Consider the following 20,032-nt stretch of genomic DNA (forward strand, 5'->3'; position numbering starts at 1 on the left):
TCTTCATTTGATTTCAATTTAATAATTAAATAAACTTAAATATTTTTTATATTAATCTCTTAAGTTTTTTGTCCTCTTTAATTATACGTATTGGAAATTGCGCTTGGATTATTTTTTTCCAAAATCAAACTTTCGCAAAACACGCATTGATAAGCCTAAAAGTAAACAAAAATGTATAATTATTAAGGAATAGGAAAAAGAAAAATCCTTGTCAACATCTAGGCATAATTTATTTAAGACATACACACCGAACTCAGAATTTGACAACTAGAACAAAAAAAATTGATAGCACAATATAACCCGAGTATTTTGCATTTATGGGGTTATATCAACTTGTGAATATAAAAAAGAACACGATTTGGTTTTCTTTGCTTTTAATCTACTGATATTAATATTTTTTTTTATAAAAAACTAGTTTTTATGGGAATATCCAAAATTTTACTATTCCTTCTAGCATTAGCTGTATTCGGCTATAGTGCTAAAAAAAAATGTGTAGATTTTGGATTTCAGATAAATAACATCTGGAGAACGGCCAGACTCCTTTCGGTGGTCTTCTCGGAGATCAGTTACGGTAACAAGGGAATCCAAAATTTTTCAAAGTACCTTAGATACATAGTTTTTGTTTATTAATTAAATAAAATGCCATTTCAACAAAAATTCACAAAAAACGCGTTTTTTTTCTGACACGCAAAGAAATACTACCCCGTAATGAAAGAAAAAGTTTGTATTTGCTTAAAAAGTAGAAAAACGTTGCCTACATATAGGCATATTTTATCGAAGACACACACCTTTCTAAAAATTTAATTACGTTTAAAATGCTCATTTGCGCATTTGCGCTGGAAATTATGATATATTTTTAAAGGAATATCTTGGAAAACTTTTCTTTTTGTAAAACTTTAGTGCGCACATTATTAATTAATTTGTTTTTTAGAAGAACTGTACTGTCAAATAATCAACTTGTTTACCTCAATAAAACTTCATAGTTTATTGGTTTTTAGTCTAAATAAAGCAAGTGTATTAAAAAGAATTTATAACCGGAACCATCTGCAGGAAGCATTGAATGATGCTATACATCCCAGCCTCACCTATGCAACGAATTGAAGTTAGAGAATTGTACTTAGTTAACCAAAGCCCAAAGTACATTTTCTATTATTTTAACCTTTACTCTCATGTGATGGCCAGCTTTTCTATCCTCAGCAAATTCCGAATTAATTTTTATATATTTTTTCCACCGACTTAAAATATTAGTCATTAATGATTTAATGGTTTAAAGATGGATGCTCTTAGTGAAAACTTTATTATAGTTTGCTTAGGAACAAATTTAAATAAAACATATTAATACTTTTACGAAGTATTTTACCTAATGCGCTTCGCTACACTTCGTTTAGTTCAACAAATTTTGTCATTTATAAACACTTAAATTCACATAAGAAATCGCTTAAAACACCCGGAAGCCACCATGAATATTTAAACAAAAAACAACCGCAACAACAACAAACACAATAAAAAAAGCTGACAGCATGAGGCGCACCAGGGCTAAGGTTGGCGATAATGATAACTGCTGGCAATAATGGCGGCAGCAGTTGCAAAGTTTTAGTTTTCGCGATATTTTCTGTGTCTATAAATATATATATGTATATATATATATATATATATATTTCTTTTACTTTTTGCGCCGCTTTCGCACTTTGTCGCTGACAGTGAAATGAGCAAATTGAGATTTATGCAGCAAGAGTAATGCAATACTTCAATGCTGGCGGAAAGTTCTTCCCCGAACTAGCATATTTCCATAATGTACCGTAATAAATGTAAATGTATAAACAAATTTTTAAGTATGTATGGCAATGGGCACTCAAATGTGTTAGAAAAAGTGTACAAACGAAGTAGCAGTACTGAAAAAAGTAGAGACTTCTTGCTGCAGAAGTCAGTCCGTCGTCCGCCACTGGCATATTGCATAATTACAACTAATTAGTATTGCAAATTCACTAGCTTGACACTGCAGTGCGGAGTATGAAAAAAAGTTATCTAAATTTTTTTCTAACTGCCTTTAACTTCGAAGAAAAACTTTACAACTTAATTGGCTTTGAAGTGGCGGCATTAGACGGATTGTGGGTATAATTGTTGTTGCAAGGAAATCGTGCAGTTAATTTGCTGCAAGACAATTTATAAACTTAAAATTTCAAGCACTGAGCAGTAGCTGTGAAAAAAAGTTAAGTGAGCAACGGTAAGCTAACTGGAAGTAATACTAAAGTAATAAAGTATATGAAAGAATTTTAGTGGGACACGACAAGCATATAACTGAGTAATAAATAACTTTAAAATTATCTTTAATAGATATTTTTATAAAATTTAATCTTTTTTTGATAGCCACTTACAATAAATTTATTTAGCAATATAGGTAATATATGGAATATTCATTTGGAAATTAATTTATATTTCGTAATTTTTTTAAACTACTTAATTTTAGTTTTAATTGAAGCTATTTTAAAATATTTTATTTTAATTGTAATTTTAATGTTAATTTTAATTTTAGTTGTAATTTCCATTTCAATTTTCATTTGAAATTTAATTTCAATTTCAATTTCAATTTTTATTGTAATTGTACTTGTAATTTCCATTTTCCTTTTCAATTCAATTTTAATTTTGATTTTAAGTTTATTTTAATTTTAGTTTTAGTTTTTATTATAATTGAAAATTTAAGTTTAAGTTTTTACACCCTAATTTAGCCCTTCCTTAATTGTTCTATTTTTTTCCACCAAGCCAATTAAAATCAATCTTTAAACTTATTTGGTTTCATAGTGTTCATTAGCTGCCCGGAATTGTTTTTTTTTTATTTCTCTTTTTGAGGAAAAAATAAACGTGCCCAATGCAAAGTAAAATCATACTCAGCTCCTCACCACTGAACCACCATATCCTTGACTTTCATCCAACAACATCACATAAACCTTGTCTAAATATCTGCATATTTCGTTTATAACTACGCCTTTCCGAAACTTATTACTCTCGGTTGCGTTTATGAATTAATTACTCTTTTCTTTCATACAATTTCGATATATTTTAGTCAAATAAAAGTTATGATTTTATGGATTTAACATTAAAAATATTGGCGATTAAAATAACTAAAATGTCGGTAAGGTCAAATACATTAAGTTGGTACTCGAATTGGATAAAGTTTAAAAATTGCGCCTACATGTAGGCAACATTTTCTGATTAATAAATTTTTATTGAAATAAATACTTAAACTAAAACCTTGTCTATACTTAGGATATGTTTATGTATAATGGTACCATTTGGTATTTTATTCAACACTTTCACTTCGGCATAAATGTGAGACAAAATCTTGAATTTTATAATATATAAAATATATTTAAAAAACACATTTAGATAAACCAGTAAAATTTTTTAATATTTTTAGAAGAAATTGCAATAGTAAAAGCTTACAACCGTTTATACAGAACTTAACTTTTTTTAACTTATTTTTACTAATATTTTTAATTATGAATATTCTAATATAGGACTTCCACATTGACTCTTAAATATTTTATTTTTTTGTGAGAAAGAATATCTATAGAAACTAGCTACTTCTTATATTCCAAATATCACATAGAGCGAACTAATAATTATGAAAAATTAATAAAGTCTCCTTATACTAGATATACCAATATACCTTATAAATATATAATCGTACATGGCGTACGCATGTACATATCCTTTGCTTCCAATTAACACGTCCTTACAAATATAAAATGTAAGTCCTTAAGCAACAAATAACCTCGGCACAAATGAAAAAATGCTCTACTTTCCAGAACAAAAACAAAAATTTAGTCACTATACAGCTTGCCAACACCTGCAAGTCAACCTTGATGACAAATACAACAACAAAACCAAGAAAAGAGAAGTGCATGTAATATACTTTTGTATTGACGTCTTTGATGAATGTCAAATAAGAGGAAATGTAATGGAATGACAGGTATCGTGTTGCCTTTTCACTAAGACACGGATACTTTTATTGGAAAAGTAAATAAAAACGCCTTGATGTGGAGGTGACACACATATACACACTCAACCGAGCATCTAAGTATTTCTGTTGCTTGTGCGTCTAACTTAATTGCGTAGCACTTGAGTAAGTCTTGACATAATACTCAGGTCACAAAGGAGCTGCTGTCTGTTAGACCTACAAGTTCATACGAATGAGAGTAAATAAATAGGTAGACTAAAATACGTGTGAGTTTGCAAGAATGTCATGTCACAAAGTAGCAAGTAATTGAATATGAGAGAAATTGTTTTTTTTTCAGCTTTCATCAAGTGGGGAATTAAATGTGGGAGTGATGATGGATATACATACATGGTATATACTTCATGCAACAGCGAAATTTAGTGCATAAAATGTGGAGAAAAATGTACTTCTCATCACCACGCTGATCATTTATATCTATACTTTATAGGGTTTCTGGCCTTTTCTTTGGGGTGTTACAATTATCGTTGCAAACTTAGTATACCCTTTTCAAGGTATAAAAATATCAGTAAAATACTCTTCTAAGAACCGGCTGTACAAGAAAAATTCTGCAAAAATAGCAAAAGCAAAGGAGGGAGCAATATAATAAGCCAGAATTCAAACCCTCAAACTGTCTGCTGACAAAAACGAGCAAACGAGCAAACGAGAAGACCAGCAACAACTTCCCTAAATATAGACGAAAGAGAAGTGACTATCTAGTCAGTATAAAATCTCAAAAAACATAATGTTATATGATCACTTCAAGAGAACGAAGAGAGAGAGAGAGACAAGATCGTTAAACAGCGAATCACAGGTAGACATTCGGTTCAAGAAACTTTTTACGTTAGTTCGTGCTTCATTTTATACTCAGGCTTAATTAAATAGTACCAAACGATTTTTTGTCATATTTGCGTCCTGGCTCCAGCCAACAACTTTGCTTTCACCAAAGAAAAACTGTAAAATATAGCGTATCTTCTCTTTGCTGGTATCCAGCTTTGACGCGTGTTCAAATAAGACTGAATCATCAAGTAATCACAAAACTCTCTGAAATGCTTTTTTAGTACGAAATCTTATTTTTCTAACGCCGCACAGCATAATCCGATCCCACCTAGTATAATTACTACAGATATCTATTAAAAAAAAGTATGGATTTAATTATTTTAAGTCGAATACTAACGGTTAAGATCTCTATATTTGTCTTTCACATGAGCCTACCATAATCTTACCACACATTTAAGGACCTAATTAATACTTTCACAACTGCAATGCGCGTCCGTCAAGAGATAGTTCACAAATTTGCAAAAAAAAAGCAAAAGATATCAATCAATTAATTGTTTGTTACACTCACCTGTAATCCGCCTTCGCATAGCAATGGCCGAGAAATCGACACTGCAACGTATTGCACTGATAGGCTTTCACCTCCTGCTGCACCTCGTAGGTAATATTGAAGCCATAGACATCCAGCAGACGATCTAAGGCGCGTAAATGTGTGCCATCCAACGATGGCATCGTGAAACGTATCTCAAGATACTGGCTGCTAAATTGCACCCATGCCACCTGCGTGACGTCATCCTCAGTGAGTGTGAACACACGATGTGCCGGCACCTTATAATCATCCGAATAGTACATGTACTCGGTGAACTTGAGGCCGCCCAAAACATACAATTGCGTTAGGTAAACGATAATTGAGATGTTGGTGCTACCACCACTGGCGCTCGCGCCAGCCGATGCAGATGTAGAAGTGGTAATTGGCAGCTCAGAGGCATCAATTACCCACACACACTCGATGGGTGTTGCGAATTTGTGCGGAAAATTCGGTGTCTGTATGTTGCCGTAGCGCGACTTGAGGATGCCACCACAAAGCGAATTACTACGCGGATGATGTGAGACAGCCGACGACGAACTGCCGATACCGGCAAATGCGAAGGCATTCAAAATGTTGTGACCGCTTGTTGTTTGCTTGCCGCCACCACTAAATGGTGAAATTGCGAAATTACCCGGAAAAGGTGGCGGTGGTGGCAAGGGCACAGCGGGCAATGGATTATAGTGCACTGCTGTGTTACTGGCGCTGGAATACGAGGCGAGGCCGCCTTGAAGACCGTTCTGCTGCGTTTTGTGTGAAGGCGCAGCTTGTTGCCTCTTAACGCGTGGTGCCACCCATTGTGGACTTAATGCAGCTCTGATATGGTTTATGGGTGAGTTGAGTGTCTGCAGGGTAAGAGAAGATGTAAGTGCTTTGCCGTCGAGTTTTGAGTTGCTGTGAGTGCTAGCTGTGATAATTTGTTTGGAAAATGTAGGCAGAGTAATGGTTTTCGCATTCACATGGTTTTGTGTTGCTTTTCTCACATCACTTTGGTTTGTGACTCTGCTAAACTGCACATCACTCTCTTTTTCAGCCGATATATACTCCTTATTTTCTCTGTGCACTTGATCTATTCTCCAAACTTTTTTCGCCGCCTTTTCCTTATTCTGATATAACTCATCTCGACTTCCTTTTTCTTTTATATTTTTCTCCGCACCACTTTTAACGTTCCATCGCTCTTTCGCAATTAATATTGGCTCTTCTTGCCTTGGCTCTACAATATATGCTCGTTCGCTACCGATTTCTATAAATCGTCTTGTTATTCTGTAGTCTCTCTTTAGTTGAGTTTCTTGACTGGTTGTTGCTGTCGTGTTTAGTAGTGTGGTGAGCAGCAGCATACAAAGCGGCAACTTAAATGAGTATGCCGTCATCGATCACGTTCCACACGTTCACATGCACTTGGTGCTCACTTTGTGAGCTATTCCGCTCTTTGTTAGCTGCAAGAGGCAATGTTGTTTTACTATGCTCTCAGACTGTATGAAGGTTTTATTATACGAACTGTAAGACGGTATCAATCTTCCAAGAAATACCTTGGTCATACATTTTTTTATCTGAAATGGAATAAATTTTAATTTAATGATAAGAAACATTAATTATTTTATAATATAAGTACAACAAAAGGCATAAATGATAACTAGCTATTAGAAAACTGTAGATGACCAATTTTGCGGTCGACTAGGCATAAGCTTTCTGAAGAGAATATGAACAGTAATTATTGGTTAAAACCACCTCAAATTTTTTTCACTATGCAATATATTTGTCTTTAAAAAAAAATATAGTATCAATCTTAGGATTGAATGACTGTCAAAAATAAATGAAATCGGTTCAGACATCCCCCCAGCTTTCAAATACCGATTTCCATATCTCTTTTTGACTATATACTATATAAATTGGTTAGTGAGAGGATATCTCCATAAAATTATAAAAGAATGGTATTGTAACTTAAAAATTAATATCAAATATTAATGAAATTGGTCAACACGTGGTTTTTCTAGGCGCAATATAACCAATATAATAATTTTTGTCTTTCTCATTTCCTATATACATCGTTCAGAATTAAAGATCTCCCGGCAAAATGTATATATGTATCGGTTAATATATATGATATCGGTTTATAGCGGTTCACACCTTTCTCAAGCCTTCAAATATCGATTATGTAGAGACAGAAGTTTATATAAGATATTTCGAGTTTCTTGAAAAAGTTAGGAATCGATATCATATATTTATGGGGTATTTAAATACCAATTAAAAAATTTGATGTCGGTGCATACCTTTCTCAAGTTTCTATATCAACTATATAGAAATTGAAATATTTACTTTCTTGGGAGGCTTGAGAAATGTACGAACCGATATTGGGTACTTTTATCATTATTATATTTTCATATATCGAAGGACTTAGTACGAAACAAGGGGGGTATGTATCCACATTTCTCGAGAGTTTATGCTAAATAATGACCGTTAACTTTTTATATATTGTAAGTACACCTAATAACAATACTTTCGAATTTTCAACCACATCCCTCCTTACTTTCTATTTTTATACTATGAACAAGTTATATTAAGTTTGTCACGAAATTTGTAACACCCATAACTACGTCTGATCCGGGTGACGAGTCATGTCCGTCTGCATAAATACAAACTAGTCTCTTAGTTTTTGAGATATTGATCTGAAATTTGGCACACCCCTTTTTCGCTCCAAGACGCTGCTCATTTGTCGGAGCCCCCGATGTATGCAGGGCCACTATAGGATATATGAAACAAACTGACTAATCGAACCCAAGATAAAGCTATTTTTATATTCATTTGTGCTACAAGAAATTTTGTTGCAAAGGGTAGTAAAGGCTCGATGTAGCCAAGTTAATTTTCATTTTTTGTTAAACTTAAATTTAACATTTTATGTACTTCTCTTTTTTCCTTCGGATGCCTATAGGTATGTATACTCAATCAAACCAATCGCCTTATTTCGCTTTTCAAAGTCACTCAAAAGTTACACCTGACTTCATTTCACTACACAATATAAGGCAGAAAATAGAATAGTAATTTCAGATACCGCTGAAAAAAGCCGGTGACATTTTTTCAACTCCAACATACAAAGCCGATATACGTAACCCATAAAATTGCGAATGGCAAAAAAATACAAATGTTCAAAATATTTTGCGCGTGCTCAAAATGCCTGAGGGAAACGTGAAAGTGCTTCCTGACACATAGGTGCCACACATACGCATATATGTTCCACACATATGCATATAGTTATGTAGCTAAAAATATGTATTCTAACCTAGAAAACTTGCAAAAAATACGCTATGCCGAATTCACAAACGAATAACCAACTAAAATCAACAATTGTTCGAATTGTTTTGTTATATTCTCTGTGGTTACAAGCGGCTAACGTGCTTGTTTAGCCTTCACCGTTACAGGCAGAGTTCAACTGACGTCCAACTAACGCGAAATGTAAAATTTTTGTCAGTTGTACATATGTGTAAATGTGTGTAAAAGCGTGTTCTAACTATACTTTTGTGTGACAGGAAGAAAGAAGAGAAGCAAAAACAATGCATCACTCACTAAAACGTGCTCACCTAGTTTACCTCCAGCGGAGAGTGCTGCTGTTTTAATATCTGGCAGCTGTATTGCCGTCAGTCAATGTCAAGCAAATATTGCAAAGTGGTTTTTTAGTGGAAAAATATTTGGCCTATTTACTAAAACTTTGTGGCATACATGCTACAACTTGAATGTTTTAAATTGTAAGTGAAGTAAGAATTTATGAAATAAAGTCACAGTTTTTAATTCTTGCCACATAGATAAAGATTGAGGTATGCACCGCGACCTATGGTCTATTGTGCCCTCCCCTAAGTCACAACGACTCATCTAGCCCCGGCATATTGATGAACTCCAATATACTGCTAGGTGCTAGTGAAGCGATGCGATCCCTGTTTGGAAACATGGATCCCAGGGCCTTAATTCTGCGTCTGCAGACTGCTGTGCAGTCCACAAGCAGGTGTTCTGGGGTTTCCGACTCCATGTCACAGAACCGGCAGTTTGCAGAGGAGACCAAATTCTTGCCACATATATTTTATAGAAAAGAATTTACGTGGTTTTGTGTAAAATAATAGCGTAGTTATATTTCGAAAACATATGTTTTTATAATTAGCAGAGTGTCAAAACTCCAATTAATGGTATTGAAATGAACAAAAAATCAAGCCTTCCTTTCTAACTTTTTACTTGACATCCATCAGACATTCGGTTGACAGTCATAAGTTAACAGCCATCTGACTTTCCTTGACAGCTGTCATCTGACATCCAAGTGATATTTTTGACACCTGCCAACTGACAACTCTTCCACAGATAGCAATCTATCATCTAACATCCGTTCAACAGCTGCAAGCTGACCTTCATTTGATAGCTGCCTTCCGTGATCTTTTTGACAGCTGCCATTTGACATTCATATGATTATCACTTGACATCTATAATCTGACATCCATCTGACAACCCTTCACCAGCTGTCCATATGTCAGACTATCATCTGACATCCCTTTGACTTCTGACAAGCAGCCAATTGACAACTGTTTAATAGCTGCGATCTGCCCAACATTAGATAGCGACCTTCTGACATCCACCTGACATTCATTCGCCAGCTACGCTTTAATCTGTAACTTTTACAGTTCTACAGTTTATACACTTAAAGAGACGATTGCATAAGTTTTTCTAGACAAAATTTTATCTACCATAAAACCTTCGTTTGCGAAAACTTCAAACCAAAGCTACACCCAAATTAATTATTCACTACAATCAAATTCAGCTTCCGGTTTGGGGAAACTCAATATCCGCGTTTAGTTAAATTTCGATAAATATTTATGCAACTAAGCTTCGCAACAGGGGAAAACGCCCGCAAACAAGCAAAAAGTTTAAAGGCTGATTAATTTAAATCAGTTTTCGGCGTACAAAAACAACAGCATTTGAAAACTTCCACTAATGCCGGTAAGCGAATGTAATGCGAATCAAAGCGCATTTGCTGTCGAAACCCCAGAAATTTCATTAGTAATGAGTTGGCGCGATTATTTGCCATACAGGTAGGCAAAAATGTATATATGTATATGCATACAGCAACACACACAAGAGACGAAATTGCTTGGCATGTCATGAATTTAAGCTCCTTACCGCACGTATTACAGGTGTGGGTGAAGGCGAAAAATAAATAATGCTGAAAATAGAGACGGATGCTGGCAAATATGTGCGTAGAACGTGCGATATCAGCAGACCGATGAAGTTAGGATATGATAAAGAGAGAAATTACGTGGGGAAAGAGTGAAAAATAAACAAACATTTCGAAATTGAATTAAAAATACCCAATTTAACGAAGATCAAAATTTAAATTTAAATTGTGAAAAATAAAATAATATTCATGTAGGGTATATGCCGTAGTATTAAAGAGTTTTTTGTTTTTTTAAATAAAATTAATAAATTAACTTAATTGTTTCCAATTTGTTTATGTGTCCGAAAAATACAAATACACTGGCGTGCGAAAGTTAGTATAATCCAGGAATACATATTTTGGTCACCATGTAATCAACGAAATATTTATTAATTTATATAGTTTAATAGTTAGGTTATAGATTGGGAAGGTTAACTTCCTCAACAACCGTCCAAGCTACATATGAGCGATATATGATGGAAATGAAAAAGTTAATATGTGTGAGTTAACTGACTTTTAATTTGAAACATATTTTTAAATTTCAGGACATATACATTACTCAAAATTCTGGAAATATGATATGAGATTAGACTTCAAAAGATTTGAGCGGGGGCGTTCAACCTTCTAAATAAAAATTTATTAACGCAAAAGGGATTAAAGCAGTGTTGCAAAATTGTTTAAAACAGGGTTGCAAATAATATATCAAAAACATCTGAATTAACATATAAATATTTTTAAAAAAATTTTTTCTGTAATATCGGAAATCTTAATTAAAAATAATATTCAAGTTTCTAGTCTCAAATACAGCATCGAAAAATTTAAAATAAATTTTTAATCCCAAAAACTAAATTGAAAAAAATGTTAACACAAAGTTTTAAGTTGGAAATCAGAAAAACAATTGTTTTTAAAGTTTTAATTGGAAAATTAAATTTTCATTTTCTAATTTCAACATTTATTTGAAAAATTGATTTTTAATCTAAAATTTTTTGACTATAGAAATTCGCAACTCTGGTTAAAAAACCAATATGTACAATTTTTTATCAATTTATTAAAATTGTGCACTTTATTTTTCAATTAATTTTTGAATTATACTATTTATTTTTGCGCTCCTTTTTTACGTCTTAACCTTATGTGGTATGTGGTAGCTAGCTGTGCGGAAAGAACCCTTCTAACTGTTAATCCAAATAAAACTGAAATGGTTTAGTTTACCAGATGGTATAAAATTCTGGATTTGCTTGTCCATTCCCTGATTCGGAGATTATCGGCTTCACCCTGTCGAAAGGGAAAAATACTTGGGCCTCACCCTTGATAGAAAGCTATAATAGAAGCCCAGTGTTGAGGAGAGTGTCAGGAGCCTAAGTCGCCTTATATTGTTTTAAAGGAGCCGTTGGGAAGCGGTGCCATTCTACATACTTGTATAGCAATAAATTTGTGGCTGACTATAGGCGCTTTGTGGATATACAACGGGCTTTTTGATACCTAGGAGTTCTGGGTATCAGAAAGGACAAGCGTCTCCAGCTGTACAAGTGAGATTTTTCGTGACCGCAGGAGAAATCAGCTTATTTGCCTAACCTAACCTAACCTTAAAAATCATAAAAAATTGTTAATTTAGTGGCATTAATTTGGTTGTATATTATTTTTTATATTTTGACCAAAACAATTTTTAATTTTTATTTCAAATATGTTTATAAAAAAAATTATTTTTATTTTTATATTAATTAAATTATTATTTTGATTTAATTTTTTATTTGTTCTTAATTTAAAAAATGTATATCAGTATAAATTATTTGTTTTAAATAAATTTTTTACTTTGAAAAAATATTTAAGTTTTGTTTAAAATATTTGAATATAATTTTTCAAATTTATTTCTGTGCTTTTTTTTATTTAAAAAATCAGTAAAATAAGTTGTCTTCGTAATTTTATTTTAGATTTTATTTAATTTTATTTTAGATTTTCCTTTTGGTATTTCGACCTAAAATTTCATAAAAAATATGTTTACAAACAATCGTTTTGTTCCAAAAAATTCGACCCAGCCTCTTCACCGCCAATGTGCTTACACTTAAAGTATAAACCCACCTCAGATTTTAACCACATGAAAACGCGCTTTAATACAACCGCTTTTATTGATTCACAAACGCACCTGTTCTGTGCAGGCATGCAAATATAAATGTATATACATATGTATATAATATACCTATATGTATGTATGCAAACGCTTTTAAGCACATATTACACCTCCACATCCGGCAAGTGGATTTGTATATGCGAGTATTATCCTTCCGCATATGTTTCCGCTTTTCCCCTTCACCAGACAGCGGCATACATATGAAATATGCACATATTTGGAAGTATGTATATATATATGTGTGTACGAGTTTGCATTGCTCGCAACAGCAATGACGCAACAGCGGATACAAGCCGGCAATGCTAAATTTCCCAAAAGATCAACGGCAACCAAAGTAAATAGCAACAACAACAACGACAAAAGCAGCATCAACGTCACAGATAAAGTTGCGATGCAAATGCAGTACAAAGGTAAAGCACGCAAACAACCAAAAACACAAACAATAAAAAACACACCACCACACAAATTCAAAAATAAGAAAAACTACAAAAATAATGCAAACAAAACCAAAAATGAAAAAACGTAAGCAACGCGACGGCGCAGCTTCATGCGAATATTGCAGCAAAAGCAAATGCGTAAAACGTATGAAGTAAGTAAACGTGTAATTTGCTGTTGCGCGAATATTTCATTCTTTTTTATGTTTTTGTTGTTGTTATTGTGTTTTTAGTTTTGTCTTAACAATGCGGAACGTCGTGCGGACTAACGAAGCTCACCTGAGCGCTGATGGGATTTGAATACGGTAGAAGGGAGTTAAACTTTTCGTGCTGAAGACGCAATTTCCGAAAAACACCGATACACAAGTTATATGAAGTGCCAACATTAGGGTATGTATAAATGTTTGGAAAGTTTTCTCATAAATTTTTGTTAAGAAAGTGGACTTAAAAAACAAAAATATAGACAGAAATGTTTACATTATGGACGAAAAAAATCATCAAAACATTGCATTAGGATTGTTCTATTTTTTGATGACGAACAAAAATCACATAAGATATTTTATTAGTGTGGTTATTTTTCTTATGACAAACATATATACATAAACTACGTAATTTACATTATTAGGGTAGTTATTTGTTTTTGCTGATGGACAAAAATCATATTAAACATCATATTAGGGTGGTTCTTTTATTTCATGGAAAATAAAAATAACACAAAATATTTTATTACGGTGATCTTTCTTTTTTTACTTACTACACTAATTTTTTTATGAAGATGGAAAACATCATATAGATTATTTGTATCAATAACGGAATATACATATAAAATGTATGCTATGCTGATTTTCATTTTTTTTTTTTAATCAAGTGCCTTAAAAATTATTTTTTATATAAGTATATATGTGTGTTGTAAGGAACAAAAATTTCAAAAAATTATTTATTCTGTTTTTATATAAATTATTTCTATAATTTTATTATAATGTTGGTTAGCTTTATACAGATTATTTATATTTATAACGGTATACACAAAACTTATTATTATTATAATTTTTTTTGATAATAGAGAATCATCTACTACAAGGTGCTCCCTTACGCCCAAACTCTTAATTCGGACCTGTGCACCCAACAATTGGACCGTTTTGTGAAGTGCACAACCAACTTTAGCTAATTAGTGTTTCGACGCTTGGCAGTTTACCGAAAATTTGTAATATGTTTAATTTAAACTTTTTAATAATGGAAAAAAAGTCTGGGTACAATATTTCTACCAGTCCCACCAATATTTTGTTCTTTCTTCATAAAAAAGAAATCAGCAAACTATGGTAGGATTTCCTGCTGGGCAAACACACTATACACACACATAATAAGTTGTTTATTTTAAGAAAAAGTATATAATTCTAAACTTGAAAATAATCACGTGGTGTTAAATGCTGGTTACGGCAAGGAAGTAGAAAAGGAAAATCATGAAAGCAGCGGAAATTAAGTCTAATGTAACCAAGCGCATGCGTACACATATATACATGTATGGATAACAGCAAAAGCTACCGCCCGCTTAACATATAATAAAATACATACATATGTTATACATATTGAGCCTGTCACATGCTTGATATGCTGATCAAATGAGCGCGTATTGCCGTCTAAAGACGCAACCAGCGGTTGTGGTCGTGACGTGCTGTTAGATTAATGAGGATAATGATGATTGAAAATAAAATGGTATACGGGTGTAAGGCGCGGCAAGTGCAGAAATCGTGAGCAGAATTAGACAGCGCTGGTTTAGAGCACACTTGCAGCTGGGAAAGATTATCAGCAAGTGTAGAAGGATAGGTAGATTCATTTAGTTTGTGCAATTCTTTTTTAGCGCTAATGGCATTAGGATGTAAAAAGTTTAAAGTGAGTTGAAAATAATATCAATCTATATAATACTAAGTGTTAAATAGCTCTAGCAGTAGGGAGCAACAGAAGCCAACCAGAGCATGAAATCGTCGATTTATTGGGACGAATCTTTACTGACCGAATCAGAAAAAGAAATGAAAGAAATTTAAAAGTGGACTGAAATGTCTGGTTAAAGACCTCTATTGCTAAACCGGCTAAGGTTGACCAGTTAGCAACCAACTTTCGACACAAGATAAGGTGGTAAAATAAATCTACCTTAGCTAAGCTGGAAAAACTGTTGCAAAATTGGACCGCTGGAATGTTCTTCATAAGCTACGATCGCGGTGAGCATAACTCCGAACATAATGTTGGGATCGGACAACTATAGCATATAGCTATCATACAAACTGAGCGATCAGAATGAAGTCTATGTATGAAACACTTTTTTATTTGACAAGATATCTTCATGAACTTTGACATAGACTATTGTCCAAAGTCAAAATATAATCTCCGAATAAATTGTATTGTTCATATCGGACCATTATAGCATATAGCTGACAATTAAATTCAAGAAATTTACCACGAAATTTAATATAAATCATCAATTATTTATTAAATATCTGGTAAGCAAAATGCAAACATCTGGTCGTAAAAATTTTATGCTTTATAAATTTAAAATAATTAAATAAAAAAATATATATTTTATTCCACTACACAATTTTGTTATTTTTTCAATTAGGAACCGAGTTTATGCAGCTCAAAACTTAATTAAAATTATTTCACATTTTTCAGAACATACTTCTGCTACGACCTCAGCAACAGCAACAATGACGGTACTTGGCAAGCGCTCAACACTGAACGCCACATTGTCTATCGACAAAGGTCGGTCGGCAAACAGCAAACCAAGAGCATAATCCACACACCGCCAAGCGCTAACAACTACTAACGACCGCTGTCGCTGAACCTTAGCGCTAGCATCCGCACATAGACGCGTTTGTTGGTATTGCTGTGCGTTGGCGTGTTAACAATATCTGCATATTTGCATTTGACTTGCGCCACGACGTTAACTTGTTGCTCTGAAGGCATTTGCGGTGCTGGCCAAATTTGCTTAACTCATTCACGGTGAGCCCAGACGCGCGGAGCAATGCACTCTTTCCAAGCGCACGCTTTTCTGATTCAATTACACACGCCAACTGCACAAGTTATCGGCCGTTGGCCAAAATGCGAAAGTGGAAACAGTATACCAACGGTAATGCACAGACCTACAAACATAGAAAATAGTGAAGAACAAAGCAAGTATAGGCGGCAAGAAGGGAATGCTTCGAGTAGCGCGAAAACTTCAGCACCAAATTTTTGCTAAACTCACAACTTTCAAAGAGAAAATAGTGAGGGAGTTAATTAAATTGGGAAAAATAATTAATTAAATGCGCAGCAAACTAGAATTTCTGAATTTATTAATTTTGATTTTTCTGTCTGAATAATATAATATTTAAAATATATTAGTAATATTTTTATTATAACCAAATGAGTTTTTTAACCGAAAGTCTTCTAGGTTTTGACGTCGAATTCTAAGCAGAAAGTTTTTTTAGGGCTTGCAGTTACCCCTTTCGAACCACAGAATAATCTATAAAAGTTTCTAAAAGAAAAATGTAAGCTTTCTATATGACGCAATCGACTACGCTCTAAGTCCATATCCACCGAAATTTTAGCGATGATAATAAAAATTTAAAATACTATCAAATATGCATAAAATGTTCAACTATTTATGTCAGCATTACTTTATGATTATCATTACTTTCAAAACTGGCAAGTTCACCGTTATGTCCAGCAATCTTATCAGCGCGGTCACATACGCTACTTGTGCATGTAACTATAGGCATGTGCTGGTTGGTAGCAAGCATGTCAACATTAAAAATCAATTAACGGCACACAAATTTCACATAATTTACAAGCCACCAAGTGACAGTGATAAAAGTGTGCATTTTCAGCAAACAAAATAACAAATTTCCAATGTTTAGCTGCAGGAAGCAAAGAAACAGGTGAAATTTATTGGCAACCAGCAAGCAATTTTTGTTTGTTAAGTACTTAAGTGCAAAAAGGACAAAATAGCAAACAATTACTTTAGTTGAAATCTAATATTCCAATCAATTTCCAAAAATATTGCAGCTGGCTTTGGAAATTGATTTAATAGCGTATAAAGTGTTTTTGTTTTCCCGTATGATATTTTCGAAATATTGTGTAATAACGCACTTGAGTGAATGTTGAACAATTATTATATATTGTAGTTATAAAGCCAAAACATATTTGAAAACAAATTGTTAATAAGTTTACTAAGTTGATTGTGCAATACAGTTGAAGTACACGTGAAGACTTCCAATTATAAATATTTGTAATAATATTACTCTCTAAATAACTTTAGTTATACTCATAAGATTATTCTATAATATGCTGATTTTTTTCTAAATGAAATTTTGAAGAAATTTTTTTCAATTAATAAATTAGTAAAAGCAAAAGAAACATAGAAAAAACGTTAACTTCGGTTGCACTGAAGCTGTAATATTCCTCACAAATACAAAAGGTTCTTCAGAAGAACTTGATTTCGATTGTTGAGTTTGTGTGGCTGCTATATGCTATAGTGTTCCGATATCAGCCGTTCCAACTAACGAGCAGTTTTTGGTGAAAAAAAGGTGCAAAATTTCATATCGATATCTCAAAAATGTTTCCTGCTTGGTGTTAAAAACTTCGTGGCAAACTAATATACTCGTACCGTGTTCAGGGTAAAATTATTGAAATATTTTAAATTAATTATATAGAGACTTTTATTTGTTTTGAAATCATTTTTAATAAGACTTTAAAATATTGAGAAAATGTTAAGTAATTGCCCAACTGACGATACTTGAAACTAGAATATGGCTGGAATTGGTATGAATTCACTGTAAAGTGGTCGTCTGAACTAATTTCTCTTAGCATGGTACATCTCGTCGCCATGGTAAGTGCTCTTAATGGACAGTTTGCATTAGGCCCATACACGGTGCCGCTATATATATTTTTGGATGCTTTTTGCCAAAGCTGTTTAGCGAAAGACGAGATGGATTCATAGGCGCTTTCTTCTCTACTGCCTAGCGAAGTGACTGCAACTGATTTTAACGCCTTAACAAATTTGTGGTAAACTCAAAACGCTTCGTTGATTTATGCAAATCTGCTGATTCATTTTTAAGAGTTTTTATTTAACACACAGGAACAAAATTGACAACTTTTCAAGTGAGTTTCAGCGCTACTATTGGTGCGAGTATTAACCCTACGTTCTAACATAAGCTAAGCACTAGTATAACACTATCGAAAAAATCTTTCTGTTGTATGCAAGAATTTTTGAAGGTTTTAAATTGTACTTAAAACTGCCTCATCTTCAGTTGAATCACCAAAAAAATAAAAATAAAAAAATCTAATGGAAGCAAAATTCACTCTCTTTTCAGTTTGATGAATGATATGCAATCATATTGTAATTGTAAGATTCTGAAACTTTAAAACAATTCGTTGAATGAACTCCACGAGATGCTCGTTATGTTACAGTCATTAGTCTCAAGTAATTTTAATCATTAATCTCATTTTTTATTAGTTTTGTAGTACTTGATCAGCAATGACGAGAAGCTAGTTGGTTTAAAAAAAAATGCGAGAAATTAGTTAATCTGACTTTGAGTAGATCGTAGTCATTAGATAATGACAGTTTTGACTTAACAGCCAGAAATCATTAAATACTATACAGAACGCAATAGTCAATTATTTAATGGACAGCAAGATAGAAATTATGCGTTAGGAGCTTCGAAAACAGCGTAGTCAGTACGCAGTAATCAGAAATTTCTATGCCGTATTAGTTAATGAGTGGTTAATACAATAGTTTGGCATAAGAACTGAGTAGTAAATTGTAGTGAATATTTAGCAGTCAAAAATCAGTTGTCACTAGAAATGAAATATCAATAGATCAAAAACTAATTTTCTAGTCAACATTAAAAAAGTATAAATGAGAGGCAATTGGAGGTTTTTCAAAACTTAAACAAACCGAACCAATGAAGAATTTGCGGAACATGTTTTTTGTGAAAGAAATATAATTATTAAAATATTATTAAAAAGTTGGGATCCTATTCAGGCTTCGGAACGTTACTATGCGTATTTCTAAATATTTTACGACACGGGCCACATCAAATATATTTGTCGAAAAAAATGGCAGAAAATCAAAATCTCGTTTTGGAATACCATATATGGTCACCCTAAATAATTATATAACTTTTCAGAAATTTATAGGAGAAGAAGGAAAAAACGAGATACAAGTATATTGAAAACTACTCATATTGAAACAATTTTTGAATTATGTTTATAACTAGGTTATAACTAATAACAGACACATAAAATTTCGTGTTCGTTTTTCATAGAGAATTGTAATCGATGAAAAACTGAATTTCGACATTTTTTATGATGCATTTAATTTTTTTTTAAGTACATTTTAGGTGGCACATTAGGGTGAGCCGAAAGCTAATCTGTCGAATAATTGGATTAAAATTAACCTAAATAATGAAAATAATATCCCTGCAAGGCGGGATTCCTGTATTTCTTCTCTACATATACATAGGTTCATAAAAGGTTATATCGGTTTGCGAATTTCCAAAGTTGTATTTATTTTTTACATTTATATACATTGATTGTGCATATATTTGAGAATATTCTCCGAAAATTTTAAGTTGATCCGGCAAACAGTTTCGGATATATTAGCAGTTTTGTAAGAATCTTTTAATTTTTCTAAAGTACAAGTATATCTCCCAACGCTGCTTTTATAACAGTTGAGGAAAATTTCTCTGAAACAGCTAGATCAATCAATGAAATTTTTGAGATCTTCCTTAATAAATTAGTCAGCAAAAAATGATCGTAGATATAAGATATTTGTTGATAATTCCGTTTTTAGAGCCACGCTGAAGTGTAACTTTTTTCTCAGAAAACGTTTTTTTTTTTTAAACATAAAATTTTGACTAGACATGGTTTTGAATTTGTGACAAAATTTGAAACA

At 32.8% G+C, this 20,032-nt stretch overlaps 1 protein-coding gene across 1 annotated transcript in view; it reads right to left on the reverse strand.

Annotated features, from left to right (window-relative positions):
• The window catches only part of LOC106614816 (streptococcal hemagglutinin), a 411,732-nt gene that overhangs the window by 249,770 nt on the left and 141,930 nt on the right, over positions 1-20,032 (reverse strand). The window contains exon 4 of the mRNA XM_070107173.1: positions 5,343-6,907. Coding sequence (XP_069963274.1) covers positions 5,343-6,727 — 1,385 coding nt within the window. The 5' untranslated portion in view covers positions 6,728-6,907. The remainder of the gene's footprint in view (positions 1-5,342; positions 6,908-20,032) is intronic.

Source organism: Bactrocera oleae, chromosome 3, assembly GCF_042242935.1.
Source record: "Bactrocera oleae isolate idBacOlea1 chromosome 3, idBacOlea1, whole genome shotgun sequence".
In the NCBI taxonomy this organism is placed as follows: domain Eukaryota; kingdom Metazoa; phylum Arthropoda; class Insecta; order Diptera; family Tephritidae; genus Bactrocera; species Bactrocera oleae.